At 52.5% G+C, this 22,285-nt stretch overlaps 1 protein-coding gene across 1 annotated transcript in view; it reads left to right on the plus strand.

Annotated features, from left to right (window-relative positions):
* VWF (von Willebrand factor) overlaps positions 1-22,285 on the plus strand; it is a 141,943-nt gene that overhangs the window by 30,504 nt on the left and 89,154 nt on the right. Inside the window, exons 7-15 of the mRNA XM_064591672.1 lie at positions 1,810-2,026; positions 3,641-3,763; positions 4,647-4,758; positions 5,106-5,152; positions 13,722-13,858; positions 14,349-14,487; positions 15,554-15,654; positions 19,253-19,448; positions 20,124-20,339. Of these exons, the coding sequence (XP_064447742.1) occupies positions 1,810-2,026; positions 3,641-3,763; positions 4,647-4,758; positions 5,106-5,152; positions 13,722-13,858; positions 14,349-14,487; positions 15,554-15,654; positions 19,253-19,448; positions 20,124-20,339 (1,288 nt within the window). The remainder of the gene's footprint in view (positions 1-1,809; positions 2,027-3,640; positions 3,764-4,646; positions 4,759-5,105; positions 5,153-13,721; positions 13,859-14,348; positions 14,488-15,553; positions 15,655-19,252; positions 19,449-20,123; positions 20,340-22,285) is intronic.

Below are 22,285 nucleotides of genomic sequence, written 5' to 3' on the forward strand. Positions count from 1 at the left end.
AGAGTCTCAGACTTGCCTGTGGCAAAGAAGAGAGGGTCCCTCCTCCATCCCCTCGCTCGAAAGAGTCTCTGAGATACTAGTAAAGCGATCATGTTGTCATGGCAACCATTCATCCTGGTGTAGCCCAGTCTCCCCCAGATGCAGACAGGGGGAAAGGGACAAAGATGTCGTCTGTCCTGCTGCTAAGCTGCCCAGCATTCTGGAGGACAAGCCTCCTGGGAGGAGCGAGGGTAGAAGGGACCTCTCTGGTGGCTGGGAGATCCACAATGATGATATGGAGTCATCATTTTTGCGGTGAAACCTTTACCTGCCTGATTTCATTCAATCTCCACTACCATCACATCACATAGGAACTGTCGTTATTATCCCCAGTTGACAGAGAGAGCAGGGGTTAAGAAATAGCCCAAGGTCACACGGCTAGCAGGTGCAAGAGGCGAAACTCAGATCCGGAGCTGTGAAGCCATAACAAGTCCAGGGCAGGACTCTTCCCAGCACGGTCTGCAGAGACCTCAGTTTCCCCTGTGTGAAATGCCTGGGATGGCACATGGCAGGATGCGGGTCATCACCCAAGACCTCAGTGGTCCTGGGACCCACTACAGTGGTCTTCATTCATTGATCGCTGGCTCAGGGCCAGACACCGCCAGCAAGGCAGCACCCGTTGGGATTATTCCTGTGTTACTCAAGGACGCCCTTCTCCAGCAAGGTGAGAGCATTTGCCTCAGTCCCTCCCGCCCGGGAGTGGCAGGGCTGGGCTTCAGCCCTGCAGTGGCTGTGGAGTCTCCCATCTGAAGGCAGGTAAGCCAGACAGGTGGGGTCATGCAGGGAGCAGCCATGCTCAGCAGTGGCTCAGCTGGCTCGTTGTCCTTGCCCTCATGTCTGCAGCCGAGCAACCCCTGCGGCGGCCTCTCTAACAGGTGCAGGGAACCAGCCATGCCCACCTGCTTGCACCCAGCTGGGCCCTGGGCCTCCTTTGGAGTTGCACCCCACACCCCAGCACCCAGCCTGCTGTGACCTGGGGCAGCTGTGACATTCTGCCCTGCTTCCTAGATGGGTTGGAAGATGCACCCCAACTCCAGAGATTTTATTTTATTTTATTTTGTCACATAAAGAAAACTTTCATTTGCTGCAAATAAGGAGATCACGGGGAATGGCTTCCAAAGCTGTGACTCCCAACTTCAGAGATTTTAAGATTTTATTTATTTACTTATTTGAGAGACAGACAGGGGGTGGGGCAGAGTAGAGGGGGAGGGAGAGAGATAAGCAGACTCGTGGGAGCCCAATGCAGGGCTCCATCTCACAACCCTGAGATCATGACCTGAGCCGAAACCAAGAGTCAAACACTTAACCCACTGAGCCACTCAGGCGCCCCATCAACTTCAGAGATTTTAAACTGAAAAAAAAAAAAAAAAAGGGCAGTTAGAATCATTAGAACACAGAATGCAGAGATGTTTACGAAGACAATACGTAGGAGTGTTTGTACTACTGTGTTTCGAGAGTACTAAGCAACAATTTCGACCCCGCCCTGTGTTGTTAGGTTGAGGGTATCAACAAGGTGGTAAATCCAAGGACTGCGTTTGCCTGGCAGAGGATCTGGGGGACATTTCCGAGAATCCTCTGGATTGATAAGATTGTTCAATTTGGGAACTGTTGATCAGCACCTACTCCGTGCCCGGTGTGAGGGAGCGTCCCCGGTTTTCCAGGCAGGGCGGGATCTTCGCAGAGCCACGTCCAGGAAGACATAAGCCAGTGCCCCGCAGAGCCTGGGCCATACGGCTCCTGTCCTCACCATGTGGCATCTCGTTCCCGCAGGACCCATGGGAGCAGTGCCGGCTTCTGAAGAGCGCCTCGGTGTTTGCCCGCTGCCACCCTCTGGTGGACCCTGAGCCTTTCGTGGCCCTGTGCGAAAGGGCTCTGTGCACATGTGCCCGGGGGCTGAGGTGCCCTTGCGAGGTCCTCCTGGAGTACGCCCGGGCCTGTGCCCAGCAGGGGATGGTCTTGTACCGCTGGACTGACCACAGCACCTGCCGTAAGTCTGCGGCCCACGCTCCCGGCTGGGGATGAGTGGTGTCTGTCCTGGGGTGTCACTAGGGAAGCCCTCGGGCTGTGTCATGCTCCTGGGCCACCTGATCACAGAGGCCTGGCCCGCAGGGGGCGTCCCTTCCCTTAAAGGCTGCAGCTGGGAAGGCCGTCTGGCACCTGTCCCCTTGCCTCCATTCTAGGCCATGCCTCCCTCAGTGCCCCGGGACTCCCTCAGGAAATCTATTCCCTGGATTGGGAGAACCTTCCCTGCCTCTGACGGGAATCCCACCTGTCCTGATTTCGGCTCACAACTTCGCCGCCTGCCTGTTGACAAGGAGCAGGGAGTTGTCCAGACTATGATCTTGCAGAGCTTGGCAGGCTCTCCATAAGCCCTTCTCTTTTATGAACCCAGCCTTCTTTCCTCCCAGCCCAGGGCTCCCCTTTCCCTCCTCCTCACCTTGTGACGCCCGTGGTTTGGATCTCCCAGTCTCACTGGGTCCCTGCTCACTGTCATTGTCACCATCCCCAAATTATCATAATTAAGTAGGAACTTCTGTGGTTCCCTTGCAAGAAGCCTCCTCTCTCCCCAGACTTTCCACCATGGACCAAAAGCCATGCAGATGGACAGTGCCATAATTACACAGGCCATCCTGGCTGATGGAGACAGAACAGCCGGCCAAATATTTACAGCACACACGTTTTTCAGTGTGTGTTTTTTTTCCCCCGCTTATAAATCAGAGCTTTTATCTCTGCTGTGGGGGCGTGAGAAGGTGGCTATTAGCAGCTGGTTTCTCCGCTGTCTGGTGGCTGTTATTTTAGGTCTTTGAAGATAGGGTTGGAGGGGGGAGATGCCTCTTGGAGGAGAAGGGGTTCGGAGCAATTGTTTGGTGTTTCGAAGCCCAGGAAAGGTCATTGGTATGTTCCGGTTCTTCAGCTGCTCTAAGCATCAGTCGGCCACAGGGTTGAGAGACAAAGGAGGGGAGCCAGTCCTTGCCCGGGAGGAGCTGGGTCCAGCGGGGGAGGACAGATGCTTAGGTGATAAGGCTCTGAAGACAGTCCTGCAACACAGTGGAAAATAAATAGGGAGCAAGTCACCCATGTGGGGAAAGTGGGTGTGAATGGTGTGTACCCTGTGCTGGGTGGGGCCTTTGACTGGGGCCAGTTTCATGAGGAAGAGGAGCCCTCAAAGGAGGGATGTAATGGAGGAAGCCACTTACCCCTTGCTTGGCCCCAGAAGGACATTTATTTTTAACCTAGAGGAGTTTGATATTACCTCGAGAGGGTTTTAGGTGAAAGGGACAGATCATAGGGGAACAAAAAAAATACCAAGCTGTTCATGGAGAAACAGATGACCAAGGGGCAGGGGTGGTGGTCCCAGGTGACTCTGCTGAGTCTTAGCCAGGCTCTACAAGATGGAAGATGTCCCTTCAGGGGAAGGGTGGTTGGCAGGGTGGTCTTGGAGGGCGCTTGGACCATTGGGGTGCCACTGGGGTGGAGCTGGCCCCTGGGGCCCTGAAGACAGAGGGGAGCAGACAAGAGAGCGCAGGGGCTCTGCGGACGGCGTGGCTTAGGAGGTGCTCTCTGGGGTGCTCCGGGGAGACTGCTGGGTTTTCCGTTTCAGGACCGGCATGCCCGGCAGGCATGGAGTACAAGGAGTGCGTGTCCCCTTGCACCAGAACTTGCCAGAGCCTGCACGTCCAAGAAGTGTGTCAGGAGCAATGCGTGGATGGCTGCAGCTGCCCTGGTAACAAACTTCTCACTTTATTCACAAATCCCAGACCTTGCCAGTGCCCTTGGCTTGGGGAGGCCAGATGAAGGCCACTTGTGTTTGTCACCCATTGCTGAAATCAGAAGCCTTTTATTTATTTTTTAAAATGTCTTTGTACAGAGGGATCAGGATTGAGCCGGGGGTTATTTTTAATTTCTGTTTTCCTGTTGTACTGGATCGTGAAAGCACGTGTGTCTCGGAAACAGAAGGATGGTCTGGGCTCCGACAGTGACTTTGTTTGGGGAGCACGTGGCCCGATCTGAGCGGCACTTTTGTTTTCTCAGTTTCGTGTCAGGGCACGGGTCTGGGTGAAAGATATTTTAAAACGTCTCCTGGGTTTGCCATGTGAGCTCAGCTGAAAAAGAGCTTTGCACTAGAAAGTGTTTCTCAGGAGAGGCCATGTGAGCTTTGGTGAAAAATGCTGTTTAATTACTGAGAGTGAGGCCTGTGTGTTTTGACTAATGACTTCCCCGCTGGACGATCTTGAACAAAAACTCTTGCCTCCTTTCTTCATCTGTGCAATGCAGGTTAATAATGCCCTCTCTTTCAGTGCGTTAATGTGAAAGTAAGGGTCATACAAGTTCTTCAAGCTTCCTGGGAGACGCTCTCAGCCTAGACTCATGCCTTCCTCACTGGAGGACCTTGAGCAAAGCTCTTTCCCCCATTTCTTTGACAGTAGAGAGAGATTAATAATCTCCCTCCCCCCTGTATGGCCCTAATGGGAAAGAGCAACATCATGGAACAGGTTCCTTGAGCTTCCTGAAGAAGCCCTCAGCTGTGATCACCCACGGGGATTCTGTAGCTGGGAGATGAGTAATGATGATAAACTGAGTCTTTGCCTTGATGTCCTTGAACACAGAGGGACAGCTCCTGGATGAAGGCCGCTGCGTGGGGAGGGCTGAGTGTTCCTGTGTGCATGCCGGGGAGCGGTACCCTCCGGGCTCCTCCCTCTTGCAGGACTGCAACACTTGGTACCTGGGGCTGCGCCGTGAAGTCTGGGAAGGTGGCCCAAGGGCAGTGGACGGGGATGCTGGGCAGTGGGGGAATCTCCAGGGACACTGGGTCCCCTAGATTTTCTTCTTCTCTCTCTCTCCATCAGGGTTTCTCCCCCTCAGCCTTATCTCCAAGATGCCTCCCTCTTTGGCCACAGCCCTGTGCCATTCACCTTCAGCCTCATAAAGACCCCCCTAGCACCAGCTCCCTTCTTTTCCCAAATCCCTCCCTTTGGGGGCTGTGGTGTCTGTGATGAGCTCTAGGTGTGTTCATGCGCCCTTGTGTTTGCACAACTAGCCACGACCTGTGCTTCTCTCCCCAACAGCATTTGCCGAAATAGCCTGTGGATCTGCAGCAATGAAGAATGCCCAGGTAGGCACCCTTCCGCTCATACCCCCCTTCTCTGGATGGAATGGTATGTAGTCCTTGCTAGATGGAGAGGGCGGCATCTCAAGGCAGGGAGAAGGTGGCCTCTGTACCGGCTGGATACCACCCTCTGACCACAGCCCTGGTTTGGGATCCCAGCTGTGCTGACCCACTTGAGGGCCAGCAGAGGGACACTCAGCATAGCTGAAAGGTGAGAATGCACCTGCACTAAGGTTTTTTTGTCCTTTTCTTCTCATCTGTTTGCTCAGAGGATTATGGTTCAATGAACTGTAAGAACTGTAGGGTCACAGTCAACTAAACAAAGATGATGCAAATTCTTTGGAAGTGAAGAGGAAGAAGGGCCCGGTAATTCCTTAAATTCAAAGTGAGAAGTTTCTGGAATGCCTGATAGGAAGACCTTAGAATGGCCCAGGAGCTAGGAAGATCAGACCACCGAATGATTTCTTCTACCCCACCCCCTCCCTGGAAAATCTCTTTAGGAAAAGTTGCTTTATAATCTCTCCCCTTTACTGGGTCTTCTGTTTGGCTCCAACTCTATTCTATTTGCTGCAAACTTGGGCCGTTTGAAGCTCCCTTCTGCCTCACCCCCCAATTACCCTGGCTCTTCTCCTGATAATTTTCCCCTTTGTGGTCACTCACGTGGTGTTTGCTATGTGTTAGGCTCTGTGCTAAGCACTTGACATGCGTGCCTATGAGGCGGGTACAGTTTATTCTAGGTTTACAAAAGAGGAGACAGAGCAGGAGAGATTACATAACTTGCTCAGTGTCACACAGCTGCTAAGAGACAATGACAGGACTCAAACTCACACCTCTCTGATTGCTGCTTTTGCCCTTCTCTTTATTCTCTTTCTTTGTCCTCCATCTGTTCCTTTGCAGGAAGGTCTTTGCTATCAACAGCTCAGGAGAGGCCCCATGTTTTAGTTAAAGACCAGCTCAGCCTCAGCTTCTATGCTGGATACTACTTTTTGGGTTCCCATGGTTTGTAGAGCGCAATCAAAAACTGCAAGGCAAATAGCCAGATAACAGGCTCCCCTCCCTTTGGCCCCAAGAGGCCGCATTAGCTCTGGTGGGCTGACAGGGCTTGAACTTGGATACTGGGATCATATTTGGGGCCTGTTGGCTGTAGGGTCACTTAGGATCTTACCCAATGCCTATCACACTGGGAAAATTCTGGAACTAGATGGAAAGTGGGCACTAGGGGTAGGTAAATTCGTCTGGCTCAGGGATGGCCAACCAGTCAGTTTATCTTCTGTGCAATTTTTAAAGGAAGCATGAAGGACAAAAGATTGTTCTTACAAGGAATATCAGTGCTCCAATTTAACATCATCATACCCTGTGAAAGACCTAAGGAGCCCTTTGAAAGACACGAGGTTGCTGCAAATGACTTGCAAAAACACTGTTAATATCTAAATAATAAGCATTCATTGCATAAGATCTGTGAGCCACAATGGACAGAATTAGGAATTCGTTTATTGTCTTTTGTTAGATTGACTACCAGATTAGGAATTCTTTTTTTTTTTTTTTAAAGATTTATTTATTTAGTTGAGAGAGAGAGAGATAGATAACAGGGGAAAGGGCAGAGGAAGAGGGAGAGAGAGAATCTCAAGCAGACTCCCCACAGAGCACAGAGCCCTATGTGGGGCTCAATCCCACAACCCATGAGATCATGACCTGAGCCAAAATCATGAGTCCAACGCTCCACCAACTAAGGTACCCAGGCACACCCAGATTAGGAATTCTTAATAACTACCTTTTACAGGTACCATCTTCCACCCATCCATCTGTCCATCCATCCATCCATCCATCCACCCATCCATCCATGCAAACATCCATTTGTCCATCCATTCAACCATCCATCCATCCATCCATCCATCCATCCATCCATCCATCCATCCAACCATCCATCCATCCATCCATCCATCCATCCATCCATCCATCCATCCATCCAACAATGATTGGAACACTCACTGTGTACATGATGGAATGCTTGGTCTGGGACAGATTATAATTCCCTGGTCTTCAGTTCAAAATTTAGAAGATAGCTTTGCTGAGGATGTAAGAAATTTTCTTTCTTTTTTTTTTTTTTTTTTAAGATTTTATTTATTTAACAGAGAGAGAGGGAACACAAGCAGGGGAGTGGGAGAGTGAGAAGGAGGCTTCCCGCGAAGCAGGGAGCCCGATGCGGGGCTCGATCCCAGGACCCTGAGATCACGACCTGAGCCGAAGGCAGTTGCTTAAGCGACTGAGCCACCCAGGCACCCCGGATGTAAGAAATTTTCTTGATGCCTTGATGGGAAGATAACCAGTTCCAACTCTGCAGTCTACTGAGTGGTTTGATGTTTTGCCCACACAATCACTAAGCTCTTGCTCTGTAGATTTAAAGCCTCAGTTCTGACCCTCTTTTTCAAGTTCTGGAGTTTAGCTGGTCGTTTCCCACTCCATTTCTACCTGTAGCACACAGGTGTATTTCCATACCTTGCCATGATTCAGTGGGCAGTGGGGCTATCTTATGCCCCCAGTGTGACATTTGCTGATATAGCTTCTGAGGGGAAGGTCCTGGTAGGGAATATGCTTGACTCTGCTAGCATAGCAAAGAGCAGGCTATGACTTCTCCACAGTCCCTGGAAGAGCTGACATTGTGAATCTTAGAAATAGACAGCTGGGTTTTGATTCTCTGGGATAAGATGAGAGTGTACTAGTTGTCTATTGTTGTGTAACAAATTACCCCAAACTTAGCAAACAACAAACATTTATTATCTTAGAGTTTCTGTATGTCAGGAATCTGGGTGTGGCTGAGTCTGGCCCATGATTTCTCGTGAAAGTTGCAGTCAAGTTGCTGACTTGGGCTGTGGTCTTATCTGAAGGCTCCACTGGGACTTTGAAGTTGAATCATGTGATGGTTGGCAGGCCTTGGTCCCTCAGCATGTGGACCTCTCACGAGGATGCCTCATGACATGATAGCTGGCTTCTAAGGTGAGTGACCTCAGAGAGAGTGAGGGAGAACAGCCTAGACAGAAGCCATCGTCTTTTAAAAAGCCGATCTCCAAAGTGACATCCTTCATTTCTGCTGTATTGTATTTACTAGAAACCAGTCAACATGTCTAGTCTACACTCAAGGTGAGGGGATCACCCAAAGACATGAATACAGGAGGTGGGACCATGGGGGGAGCATCTTAGAGGCTGCCCAGCACAGGGAGTATTGTGTATGGGGTGTGGGAGGGAGAAGAAATTGCCCAGGAGAGCATCAATCTATATGGGGAGGGGCTGGAGCTTAAATGCTCCTTTAGGCCTTCATTGCTCACTGCACCCCTCTGTTCTTGTTAGCAGTTAGGGCAGCTCCAGGCAAAACTGTGGCTTCCCCAGACTTCCCTTTCTGTAACCCCAAGCCTCTCTTCCTCTTCCTTTCCCCACTGCAACACATGCTGCCCAGAAAAGTTCTACTAATTTGGATCCCACTGAACCATAAATGTTTGGTCAGGGTCAATGAGGAAGGAGCATGCCTATTAACAGGGACTGTTCCTCGAATAAATAATTTCAAACTCCTGATGGAAGAGTGTGGAATGTTCTCTTTTGCAGCTGGGAAGGTGTGAGTGGAGGGTTTCTCACTTGCCCATTCTATATCCATGGGCAGGTAGCATAGCAGGGGGCTGGGGGCATGGGCGGTGGGGTGGACTTGGGCAGCCTGGCCGGAATTCCAGTCCCCCCACTTCCCAGCTGGGTGACTCTGGCAAACTGCCTGATCCTTTGCAGCCTCAGTGTCCTAATCTGTAACACAGGGATGCAAACAGCAGCTTCATCCCACGGAAGCTGTTATTGGCACACAGCAAGCACTCAATAAACGTTCGTGGTGTTCATCCCCACAGCCCCGGCTGCCTCATTAAGCAGGATCAGAGAAGGACTGAGACATAGGCACAAGCCCAAGGAGTCTGGCCTGGGGAGGTCTGGTCAGAGGGAGGGTTTGGCTGGGGCCGGTGGGGCAGGAGGGTCAGACAGAGCCCAGGCCTGCCTTGGGCTTGGCCGTGGGGCAGGGGAGGGCCTTGGTGTAACTTTTTACTCGTTTGGTTCCAGATAATTTCTGATGCCTTCTAACCCAGGCCTGTAATTCAACTTTAGGATTCAAGCTGTCTGTTCTGAAGCCTCCAGGAAGGCAGACAGACTTCCTTGTTGGCTAACGGAGACAGTGATCAGGGCCAATGGCTGGCCAGTGGGAACGTGTATTCCTAGGTACCTGGGCTGCCTGGGGTATCCGAATGCCCAAGTTCATGGAAACTCCCCAGGGGCCTGACCCAGCCAATACTGGAGTCATACCAGTCACAACAGGCCTCCTTCAGGGCAGGCCAGTGTTCCACGTTTAGAAGCCAAGACTCTTCAATAAATAAATAAATCTTTAAAAAAAGGTTGGGGGGTGTGCCTGGGTGGCTCCTCAGTCAGTTGAGCATCTGATTCTTGGTTTCAGCTCAGGTTATGATCTCAGGGTTGTAAGATCCAGCCCCACATCAGGCTCCACACTCAGCGGGGAGTCTGCTTGAGATTCTCTGTCCCTCTCCCTCTGCCCCTCTCCCCACTCTCTTTCAAATAAATAAATAAATCTTAAAAAAAAAAAAAAAAAGGAAGAAGCCAGGGCTCTTCTCCACTCAGTCTCCATATCCAGACTCAGTTGTACCTCGGCCCCTTGGCAAGGGCCCATGTGTGCCCAGGCTCAGAATGACTCAGGCTTAGCCCTCACAAAATCAGGCCTATGAGAAACTGCAGGAGCCAACCCATGAGGCAGGGTTGGGTGGTGTCAAGTGCTTTGGGCTCTGAAGCCAGACAGAAGGCCCATGTGTAAATCCCTGTCTGAGGACTTTGGGCCTTGGGAGAGTTTTTCTCTGTGCTTTACTTTCCTCATCTGTGAACTGGGGCTAGTGACGACCGCCTCATGGAAGCAGTGAATGAGATGCACCCACGGATTGCTTGGAAAGGTGGAGAGATGATGTTATTGTGATTTAGAGGCAGGCTTTGGTGAAAAGTTCCACTGGGGGAGTCTGTGTTGCTTTGCGAAAGGCCTAGGGCCTGACATTTCTGTAGGCTGTGTGGCAAAGGATAGAAGCTGATGGGCTGAGCAGAGGAGCCCTCTGGAGGTCTCACGTGCTGCAGACAAAAGGGTTTCTTTTAGAAGAGGTCATGCGTTTCCATCAGAGGAGAGATTTCTTTTCAGTTTTTTCACGAGAGATCTTTTTTTTAAAGATTTTATTTATTTATCTGACAGAGAGCGAGAGCACGCACACAAGCAGGGGAAGTGACAGGCAGAGGGAGGGGGAGAAGCAGACTCCCCACCTAGCAGGGAGCCCAATGTGAGGCTCCATCCGGGATCATGACCTGAGCCAAAGGCAGGCACTTAACCAACCGAGCCACGTAGGGGCCCCAACGAGGGAAGATCTTTATTCATGTAGGGGATCTGCTTTAATTCCCGGCTGTTCTACTTTTTAGGCTATTTTAAAAATCACCTGTTCTTCACTGATTCACCAGACTGTTATTGCCCACCTTCTCCATTGGGTGGGGGGCCAGCTGTTGGTTGGGAGCTGCCTTTTGCCGCTTGACCAGCTACTTGACCGGGAATGTCCTGGCCGTCCTGCTCTGGGCAGAGGATGGGTGAGCGTGCCCTGGGGCCCCCCGTTCTGGCTAATGTTTCAGCTCCCAGGGCCAACCGCTAGCCACATCTGTGTTGTTCGGTTTCCTGCGCTCACAGCTCCATCCCTCAGTGGTACCAAGTTGATAAGCTAAATGTCATATTTAGACTTTCGATTCCTGAGGAACTTCAGAGCACAAGTCAGTGGGGTCAGAGCAGGAAATCAGATTGGGTGATTAGATTCTAGCTCTGGAAGTTTTGCTTTTGAATGTTTGTGCATTTTTTTCGTTGACCCTTCTTTTCCTAGGCCTTGTCGGAGATAATGCAGGCCCACTTTCATACTCAGATAAGAGCGTGCCTGAGAAAACAGAAAGGTCAGGGGAAGAATTCCCACCCATTCTATTGCCATGGGGTCAAGATGTTTGACACAAAGGGCCATATCACTCTGCAGGATGATGGTGGGTTCTGAGAAATAACCATTGGAGAAAGGCTTTCCTGTGACACCAGTGGATTTGGAATTTCAGCACATTTACATTGGCTGGGACGACCTTTGCCCCGACCTTTACTGCCTGCCATGAACAGTGACCCCTCACTCTTGCTCTTTTTTGGGGGTACTGCCGTGGGAGAACCTGAGCTGTTCCTGCTTATAACACTTCTGATACCAAATGTGTGTGATTTTTCCCCAAGCCAACCAATTCTTTGACTTTCTGGACTCCAACTGGGTGTCCTACAATTCAATTCTGACACCAATGAGCTGGAATCAGTGCAGACCCTGCAGGTTAAGGGCTCTGTCCCACAAGATGCCCCACTTTAGATGCTGATCCCAAGTACTGGGCTCTCAGGGTACCTGCTTCTGTCTGACTTGACTACAAGTTGGGGGGTTCCCACAATGCCTTCCTCAGGTCCAATAATTTGCTAGAATGCCTCACAAAACTCGGGTACTTTACTTACTATTACTGGTTTACTATAAAGGATATTATAAAGGATACAAATCACTGAAGATAGGTGCATGGGGCAAAGACTGGAAGGATCCTGAGCACGGTAGCTTCTGTCCCCGTGGAATTGGGGTATGCCACCCTCCTGCATGTGGATACATTCACTAACCCAGAAGCTTTCCAGATCCTCTTGTGTAGGGGTTTTAATGGAGATTTTATTATGCGGGCATGATCGATCATTAATCCCCAGCCTGCCTCCTGTCCCTGGAGGTTGGAAGGTGGGGCTGAAAGTTCCAACTCTTTCATCCTGCCTGGGTTTTTCTGGTGACCAGCCCCCATCCTGAAGCTATGCAGGGGCCCACCAAGAGTGGTTTCATTAGAACAAAAGATGCTCCTATCACCCAGGATGTTCCTTAGGAGCTCTGTGTCAGGAACCAGGGATAAAGACCAAATATATATTTCTTATTATCGCAGAGTGTGATGCTGATAATGATCTTGGGCCTCTCTAATTTCTCCTAATTTCTTGTGGGCTGAGTGTGCCCATGCCGTTTTGGGGTCAGCCGCCCTGGGGACCAGTCAGAGGACACTCACAGTGACCTGAGGCTACTCTCCCCTACCCTTGCCTTCCAACACATCCAAAGGCAGGACCACACCTGGATCCAACACACCTGGATCCAAAGTTGTGCCTGCCAGGCCCTTCATTGCAAATGTGGGCCTGAGGTGGCAGGCGATGGGGGCCTGTGGAGCTTGTCTCTGCCACATGGGCAGCTGGACTCTCCCTATGGCCTCTGAGGACCCCCTGACTGTGTGACAGAGCCCAGCATCAGCCCCTGGGGGTGGGCCGAGGTGGGACTGGCTCTAAGACCCTCTTAGGGGGAACTTTAGGTTTCGATGGGATTAGTGCTCTGGAGAATAAGTGTCTGCAGTTTAGAGGTCAAGGGTGACTGTGTGGGAAGGAGGGCCCCCAACTTTATGGAATGGCCGTGGTGTGTGTCTATATTTATTTTTCTAAGGAGTAGAAGGCACAGATGAGAGGAAATACATACAAGGAGATTGGGCAGGGATCCAGATGCCCACTTCAGCTTCAATGGGCCCACTGTGGGCCCTGGGGACCAGATTGCCCTGAGCTGGGGTGGGGCCTGTAGGGGATCACTGGAGACGTAAGCAGAGGTCCCCCCTGCATGGATACTCCCCGGGATGTGTGACCTCTGGTCTGAGGTGCATTGGGCCAGCCACATGGTTGGGTTGTGGTCTGGGGCAGGATGGAGCAGGACTCAGGTTGGGGGTGAGCCGAGGGCTCTGCGTGACGGGGTGATGAAGGGGAGTCCTTGTACCCACCCACAGATGTGTCAGCCTGAGCTAGGGAGCTAGCTGGGGCGGTGCTGAGATCATGGGCAGATGGCCTCCTGGTCCCCCATTGGCCCCAACTAAAGTCACCACATGGACATGCCCATGAAGAGGCCTTAGAACCGCCCCCTGGCCTCTGCCCTGCTGAGCCTGGAGAATGCCTGCCTTACCCCTCCTCTGCCCTCTGTCTGGGCTGGCCTCTCTGCCTGCTTGCCTCAGGGGACTCTTCTGGGTGGGGCTGTGCCCCGGAGCCCCCCACAAGGCTGGTGCAGAGAAAGGCCTGTCCCTGGACCAAGTGGCGCCTGACCCCAGCAGAGCCAGAACCTGTGGGGTGGCTGTGGGGAAGGACAGGGAGCCACAGTGAACCGAGAGCTCAAGCTGCAGGCTCCAGGCTGGGCTCCACCCCTGAGTGCGCATGGCTCTGTCACTGCCCTTGGTTTTCTCTTCTATAAAGTGAGGCATTGAACTAAAGATCCAGCTCTGACCTCTCACGGTTTGAGGACTGGCACCTGAGTTCAAGTCCTCCCGTAGAACTCGTTTTTAGACCGGTGTGGGGAAAGAACATCGTGGAGTTCCACGAGAGGGGCCCAGTTTGCCCCCCTCCCCCTCTGCCAGGGGGCTTCCCCTCCTCCTGTTCTCACCGCCTCCCTCTGCATCCCTCCAGGGGAGTGTCTTATCACAGGACAATCCCACTTCAAGAGCTTTGACAACAGGTACTTCACCTTCAGTGGGGTCTGCCAGTACCTGCTGGCCCAGGACTGCCAGGACCACACCTTCTCTATTGTCATCGAGACTGTGCAGGTGAGCTGGCCTGCTGCCCATCAGGAGGCGGTGATGGGCGGGGAGTGGGGGGGTGGGGGTGGTGCAAGGTGGTCCCGTCTGAGCTGCTGTGGTACATGCTATCCCTCTTTTCTCCAGAGACTGGAGCCAGGAGGGGAAATCTAGAGGGCACACGGCTCCTCCTGAGGGCTGGAGTCCCAGATTTGCTTTGGAACCATAGGCCCAAGCAACAGGAAGACAGCCAGAGGCCTAGAGTTCTTTATAAAGACAAGAGGAGGATGGGAAAGGGTGTGGCGAGCTGAGCAGCGGTGAGCGCTGGGCTCAGGGCCTTGTCCTGGCACACCTCCAGGGGGCCTACTCACAGAGACCATTCTGTGAGAATGGAATTGTTTCCCCTCAGCAGGCCAGAAGCTGCCTGGGGTTGTGCTCTTTCCCTGAGTAAATGGGTCCCAGGCTGGGGCGCCGTGTGGGGGGTTTGTGGTGACGTCACTCTGTGTGGCCCTCTTGGCAGTGTGCTGATGACCCGGATGCTGTCTGCACCCGCTCAGTCACTGTCCGCCTGCCCCGACTGCACAACAGCCTTGTGAAGTTGAAGCACGGGGGAGGCGTGTCCATGGACGGCCAGGATGTCCAGATCCCTCTCCTGCAAGGTGTGTTCTGTGCTCCACCAGGCCTGGGGCTGGTCCCACTCACCCCTCAGCCCTGCTGCCTGCTCACCTCTTCTGTGAGGAGAGCTATCACTGGAGGGGTGGGTATCTTCAGCATGCATCCTTGCAAGAAAGGAAGGCTTCCTGGAGGAGGAGGAGAAGGAGGAGAGAGGGGAGGGAGGAGAAGGAGGAGTGGAGGAAGCTGTCTGGAGATAGGGAGCTGCTCCAGGCCAGGGAGAGAGTGTAGACGGGGAACAGGACCAAGATTTTCACTTGGTTTGGCCAAAGGGACGAGTTGAGGGTTGGGCACAGTGGTTCTGGTTCTGCTTTGAGATGGGAAAGGAGCAGAGACTGACTCGGAGAAATTAGGGGGTGGCTGGTGATGGGTCTGACCAGAGGATGTCATGGGGCAGAGCCAGGGGACCCAGTGACCTGTGGGAAACACTGACCTATCCAGGGACTTTGCCAGGTGGCAGCACACCCTTTTGGCGGCATAATCGCCACCTTCACTCTCCCTCTTCGTGTGCATGACTTCTGTGGACCCTGTGGCCCCTTATCCTGGCATTGCGCACAGCCTGTCCACATGTGTTTAATGCTGTGTGTCTCCCTGTGAGATCCCTTCCTCCAGGGTAAGAGGTATGTCTCCCACCTCGTCTCCAGGGAGAACTGCTGAATGCAGCTCTGCACACAGCATCACACAGCCTACGAGTGGTGTGCAAGGGCAGAAGCGCCTGGGGGAAGGCTCCGAGTCCGGGATTCAATGGGAGGCCGAGCTGCCTCCGCCGAGGATGCAGGAGCCTCTGCCACCCTCTTGTGGCAGTAGAGTGAATGGCAGGCTACAGCCGGGATACTGGGGCACCTCTTTGTACTACGCCCATCCTGCTTAATCTTCCTCCTGAGACCCCCTTCAACCTCATGGACATCCCCACTTGGCCCCAGCTCCTTGATGTCATTGTTACAGTCCTTTGTGAGATACTCCATATCTTTCCACTATACATCTGCCTCTCACTACCCTGCCCTCTCCCCATCTTGGGCTAAAGGGCTAAATCCTGTCCCTGCTCGGTTCCAGGTGACCTCCGCATCCAGCACACCGTGATGGCCTCCGTGCGCCTCAGCTACGGGGAGGACCTGCAGATGGACTGGGATGGCCGTGGGAGGCTGCTGGTGATGGTAGGTGCCCTCCCGGCCACTGCCGCCTTGCAGCCTGGACCTTACAAAGTACCTCTTGTGCTCTGGCAGAGTGGCTTTCTGTGGTGGGAGAAGAATTCCTCTCTCCCCGGGCCCTACGCCCCCAGAGGGAGGAACAGGCCTCTCTTGTTTATGAGAGACTGGTGTTGTCTGGACGCCCCTTGTTTGCTCTGGGGGTTCTCACTTCTGGGGCTCTGGCACCCCAGGGGCCCCCAGACTGGGTGGGTTCCCCAGGGGCTAGGAGATAGCATTTTGTGGCCCAGCTTCCTGGCTGTGGCAAAGCCTGGGGGCAGGGGACGTCTCCCGGGGGGTGCCCACAGTGGGCAGCAAGGGAAGAACCAGTCTGGAAGTGGCAGCTGAGACCCTGAGTTGTGCACCCCAGGGGTGCAGACCGTTCTGCCCCTGAAGGGTTGCACTGGGAACCGCCAGATCTCTCACCCCTTCCCTGGGCCTTTGCAATCTTTGCAATCTTGGGGGGCTACTCCCTCTTGGTCTCTGTGGCCCCAGAGGCACATTTGGGTACCAATCCATATATGTCACAGAGCTTCCTTATACATTGTATCCCCTGGAAATTTCCCGAAGCAGGTGGGCAGGGTGGTTTTCACTGCCTTTTTATGAATGGAGCGACTCAGGCTCAGGTGAGCGGGGAGAGGTGCCCAGCACCGAACACACGGCTGGTGGCAGAGCTGGTCAGCGCTCTGGGCAGTGTCTTTCCTGCTAGATGAGTGCTTCTCATTTTTGGGTCTTCAGATGCCTTTGTACTCTTACAAATTACTGAAGACCCCAAGATTTTTTACAAAGGTTATATCTGTCAATATTTACCACATTAGAAATTAAATCCGAGACTTAAAATATGTATTTACGAATTCACTTAAAAATAACAATAATCATATATTGCACACCTGAAACCAATATAATAATGTATGTTATTGACATTTCAATTAAAAAATGCCAAACAAAAAATAACAATAATAAACCTACTCCATGTTAATATAAACAATATTTTTTTTGGAAAATAATCATGTTTTCTAAAACAAAAATAAGTAGTGAGAATACCATTGTTTTACATTTCTGCCAATTTCTTTAATGGATGGCTTAATAGAAGACAGCTGGAGTCTCAAATCTACTTCTGCATTCAATCTTTTGCAACATTATGTGTCATGTAGCCTCTGGAAAATTCCACTGCACACTTGTAAGAGAATGAGAGGGAAAAAGCCAAATAACGTCTTTGTATGATTAGGAAAATAGTTTTGGCCTTGTGGACACCTTGAAAGGGCCTTGGGGATCCTTCACTCCCCACCCCAATGGATCCCCAAGACCACACTTGGAGAACTGCTGCCCTAGATCATTCCTCAGACCCCTGGAGCATCCCCTCTGATGCCACAGGGTCCTGTGTGCTATAGGGCCCTTGGTATAATCCTGTCATGGGCATCTGGGCATTCCTGATGAGATCTTGGTTTCCTCTGTCCTCATGACACCATATTCTTTCCCTTGTCTTGGAGTCCTAGAGAAAGTTCCATATTAGTGACTTTCTTTTCTAAAAAATAAACCTTATGACCACAGACCATAGAGCAGAAAGATCTTGGAGAGCATCTTGTCAGCCTCTCATTTGCAATTAGAAATAAAATCCCTTTCTGGAGCCAGAAAGAACTCACCCTGGGTCTCGTGGTCATTGGGTTCAGAGCGAGGATCAGAGAACACAAGTCTCCTGACCCCCTCACCTTCTGTGCCCTGGTCTTCAGGGAGGGTGCTCCCCTACCCTACCATCAGCCATCCCACCTTCTCCATAACCTCCCACATCCCAGAAAGGGTGCTCTTGATCTGAGGGCCGAGCCTACGCTTGAGTCAAGCCAAGGGGACTGAGGGGACTGAGGAAGCTACCGTCTTAGTGCGGGATGGTGGGACAGGAGGCCCCGGGGGTGACCAGAGGGACTTTGGGGGGCATGAGGGCACTCACGGTCTGGGAATGAGGGGGGAGGAGAGGGTGCTGCGGCATGGGTGGTGGAATGAAGACATCACCGATTTCGCCGCTCAGCTCAGGCCCAGCTTTGACCGCCGGCATTATGTTTCAGCCTGCGTCCTCAGGAGAACCTCATTCATTCATGAACTCACTCATTTGTTCAATCATTGACACAACACACATCTAGTGAGTGTGCACAGTCACCATTCGAGAGGCCGAGGTTGCAACAGTGAAACAAAACAGATGAGAATCCCTGCCCCGCTTAGTTTATGTTCCACTCGGGGGAGACGGAGAAGAAACCCAACCAAGCAGTAAATTATATCATATATTAGAAGGTGATAAATCCTGAGGAGTTAAATAAAGCAGTGAGAGGGACAAGAAGTGTCAGGGTCAGAGGATTTACATTTTAAATAGGGAGGGCAGGGAAGGCCTGGGTGTTTAGTATGGCAACACTTGAAATTTGTAAAGCAAACAAGGAACCATCCCTCTGTTCTCTTTCTTCTAATGGTATTTCCTTGGGTACCTTTTATTTGGGTCCGGACCCTTCCACTACATTGTTCATCCTGCATCCTGTGAAGTCATAGCTGGAAGCTGGAAGGGGCTCCTAGAGATGATCATATGGGGCCCAGTCCTACCGCATGATGGTTTCAAACCAGGGAGGCCATCCAACCATGTTAGTTACACGCAGAGCAGGAGTCAGGACTCTGGGGTCCCAGCCCCGGCTCTGTCTTTGGGTCAGGGCCCTCTTAATAGAAACCAGTGGATGCCCCCAGTTGTAAAGTGTGAAAGGCAAGTTTGACTCACCAAGGTGTCCATGAGTGTGCACTTTGGGTTCAGAAGGCTGGAGAACAAACCATTTGCTGGTGGCCTAGAGTTTGGCCTCCAGAACCGTCCTGGTCACCCACAGGAGACTGCCCCAGAGTCCTTGCTGACCCGAACTCCTCTGATCGCACCCCCTAGAGTCCTCCTGGGCTCATGGCCTTTTCTCTCCAGTGACACCCAGTCATGGGAGAGACTCCAAAGTCAGCTGGGGACAATGATGAGTCGAATTCAGATGGGTGGATGGAACAGAGCATGCTGGACGGGGACTCCACCTGGCCACTGGTCCCAGCCCTGTGACCTTAAGCCAGTCACTTACCCTCTCTGGGACTCAGTCTCTCCATCTTTTTTTTTTTTTTTAAGAATTTATTTATTTATTTGACAGAGAGACATAGCGAGAGAGGGAACACAAGCAGGGGGAGTGGGAGAGGAAGCAGGCTTCCTTCTGAGCAGGGAACCTGATGTGGGACTCAATCCCAGGACCCTGGGATCATGACCTGAGCTGAAGGCAGACGCTTAACGACTGAGCCACCCAGGCGCCCCTCTTTAAATGGCTAGATGATCTCTAAAGTCCCTTCTGGCACGACTGCTCTCTGACTCTAATGATTTAAGAGCCGGGATGTTGCTGGTGGTTAAGCTTACACCGCATTTAGCGCCACCCCCCCGCCCGCCCCAGCCTCGGGCTTTTGCTGCAGTTTATTAAATTCGTATTTATTTTTGACCCGGGGAGCGTTTTTTGATGAAAACCATCTCATTAGCGACAGGCAGCTGTGGCTAAGGGGGGTCTGCGTCTCCCCGCAGCTGTCCCCAGTCTACGCGGGGAAGACGTGCGGCCTGTGCGGGAATTTCAACGGCAACAGGGGAGACGACTTCATCACGCCCGCGGGCCTGGTGGAGCCCCTGGTGGAGGACTTCGGGAACGCCTGGAAGCTGCACGGGGACTGTGAAGACCTGCAGAAGCAGCACAGCGATCCGTGCAGCCTCAACCCGCGCCTGAGTATGCAAGCCCGGTGGAGTGGGGGCAAGGTGGACCTCGCAGAGCCCAGAGGTCGCCCGGCTTCCAGTGCCTTCCATGGCACGGTGCACCCACTTTGGGGGGACAGGAGCACTTTGCTTTTACCATCAGCATTTGATTATCTGCATCTGGGTCATTTATTCTTCCAAGTACCTTGACGGTGCATCCCCCCCCCCCCCCCGCCCCCCGCCGTGGGCTGAACCCTGGGAAAGAAGAGAATGGTCCATGTTTCCTGTCCCTGGACTTTCTCAGTCTGTTGGCGCAGCAGCCACACAGACCCAGAATTAAATTATCGGGAGATAAATGCACTGGGATGGCCATTTGCAGATTTATCTGTGGCAACATTTCAGGCCTGCATGAATTTCCCCCTTACCCAACCCATCCTGGAACTCTTTCTCCCTCTGTCAGTGGGCGTGCTCTGGAAATGCAGTTGGTTATGTATTTAAGCCAAACGTAATTAGGAAAGTTTATTGGCTGCAGAAGAAAAATCACAGTGATTTCCTGAGGCACGGGAGGTTGTTTTGCAGGGAGTGCTGCCCAGCGAGGAGCTGGTGGGCGATCTCAGAGCGGGAGGGGTCCTGGCCCTCTGGGGGCGGGGCGCCGACGGCGGGGGCGGGGCCCGGGCCAAGCGGTGCGCGGCTCTCTCTCCCGCCACAGCCAGGTTTGCGGAGGAGGCGTGCGCCCTGCTGACGTCCTCCAAGTTCGAGGCCTGCCACCGCGCCGTGGGCCCTCTGCCCTACGTGCAGAACTGCCGCTACGACGTCTGCTCCTGCTCCGACGGCAGAGACTGCCTTTGCAGCGCCGTGGCCAACTACGCCGCCGCCTGTGCCCGGAGAGGCGTGCACATCGGGTGGCGGGAGCCCGGCTTCTGTGGTGGGTGCCCTCCCTGCCCGTCAGTCCCCACACAGCCCAGCCGAGCCCTCCTCGGGTGCCCCGCGCACGGCTCGTCCTTTTCTAAGCACTGTCTCTGCATTACTGCATTTCAGAACCCGGCCCAAGCGCATTTGGCAAGCCTGGGTCGTAAACCTCTTCGTTTGCAGCCGCTTTCGCCTTCCATCTCCAGCAAGACACGGTGGTGGGGACTGGCTCTCCCACAGGACAGTGTGATTACTGTGGCCTGTTCTAGGAGCGCGAGTTGCATCCCCCCTACCTCGAGGTCCAGAACCTGGGAGTCCTTGCCAAGCAGAAATTTCCTGTGGCTGCTGCCACCTAGTGTTCAATACGTGTATGGCCAGGTTGAGGAGTAGAGTGGGTCCACAGATCCCAGGGGACATTATCTGCACCCCAGAGGGTCTCATGAAGGCAGTGCGGGGCGGGGGGAATGCACGTACCAATCCTTCCTTATAACTCCAGGCAAACCATCAGTGGACTCCTGGCCCAAATCTCTGATCAAGTTGTGTAAAGTTGAATGACATCATTGTCCCCAGCTGACTTTGGAGTCTCACTCTGCCATGTTAGATTTCTGCCACCAGAGCTGGTCTGGTCCCTTGAGCGGCTAGATTGTGTTCACTTTGTTGGTGGTGGTGCTGCTCTGGGAACACGTGCTGGGTGGCCCAGCAGGGTCAGGCAATGCTAGTGGTGTAGAGCCAGAACCTTCTTCCATTTTTAACTGCTTCCCTACTAGGTGACTATCACACTGAATAAAAGGACACTTAGATTAAGGCAGGGGCAACCAAGGAAGGCTTTCTGGAGGTGGTGTACTTGACCAGGCTTTAAAAAGGCACCATCTTGGCAGAAAAGAGCTGTTCCACGGTGGGATAGTAGTAGTGATGCGTGGAGATGAGGGGGGATAGTCTGAGAGGATGAGGTGTCACGAATATTCTGATTTTTAGGGTGAAGTGGATGTGCTTGGAGATAAAAATGTCCATGGTCTTGGCAGAAGCAGGAAAATAGGAGCTATGAGAAATGGAAGGTCCTACTATCATATCATGTATTTGAAGAAAAGCTTAGGTAGGGGGCTCTAGAATGTCTAGAAGTGTTGGGGCCTAATGAGCGCCAACTCACGTTTGGAGTCTAAGCAAGGTCATAAAAAGAGGAGCAGAGGCAGAAGTGAGGACAAAAGGAACCATGTGTATGCAGGCATGTGCTTGTGCCTCCCTGACCCTCTGGGCTCAGGACGCCACAGAGTCGTGGCCAGCAGCTGGAGGAGCGGAGTCTGAGGCCTCCCTGGAACGGGCCTGTGACTTCCCTGCTCTGCTGCCTTGAACTCTTCATCTCGCCCTCCACACCGTAGTTTCCTCATTGGGGCTTGCTGTTTAGAAATTGGGCAGAGTAATGAGGAGTAATGAGGAGTAAATGGCATGCTGTTCGTGAATATGGTTGTCTGCCATATCATGGTTTGGTTGTCCACCAACATTAGAAATTCTGTATTACCAGTGTGCTACAGCATCTGAAGGATTTCCTAATTTAGGACGTTGTCCCAGATGCTGAGGGCTTACTGACATATTCTGTAATCTCGAAAGAGCCACCGTCCTTCACCTTCATGGAGAACAGAACAGGAAGGAACAGGCTGAGATGTGGTTAGGGAGGCATAAAATGTGGGGGTAGGGGGTGGGAAGGAGTTTTCTGTATCTATGGGCTTATGTGGAGGTGAACCAGAGAAAAGGTTGGCCAGAGGGCCCTGGAGGCCTGAACCTAAGGAGGATGGGCATTTTCCTCCTGAAAAATGAACAGAGCTCCCTAAACCACGAACTTCATCCTTAAGAAGAGCCCACACCAACTGGGGACGCTCAGGGAGCAAGGACTGATCACATAGCTACTCTGTGGGATGCTGGGAGGAGCTCTGGGAGAAGCACACACATTTTTGTTTGTCTTGTAAC

The sequence above is a fragment of the Mirounga angustirostris genome, unplaced genomic scaffold, assembly GCF_029215605.1.
Source record: "Mirounga angustirostris isolate CCGP_5_RB_7025 unplaced genomic scaffold, mMirAng1.0.hap1 SCAF_5, whole genome shotgun sequence".
NCBI lineage: Eukaryota > Metazoa > Chordata > Mammalia > Carnivora > Phocidae > Mirounga > Mirounga angustirostris.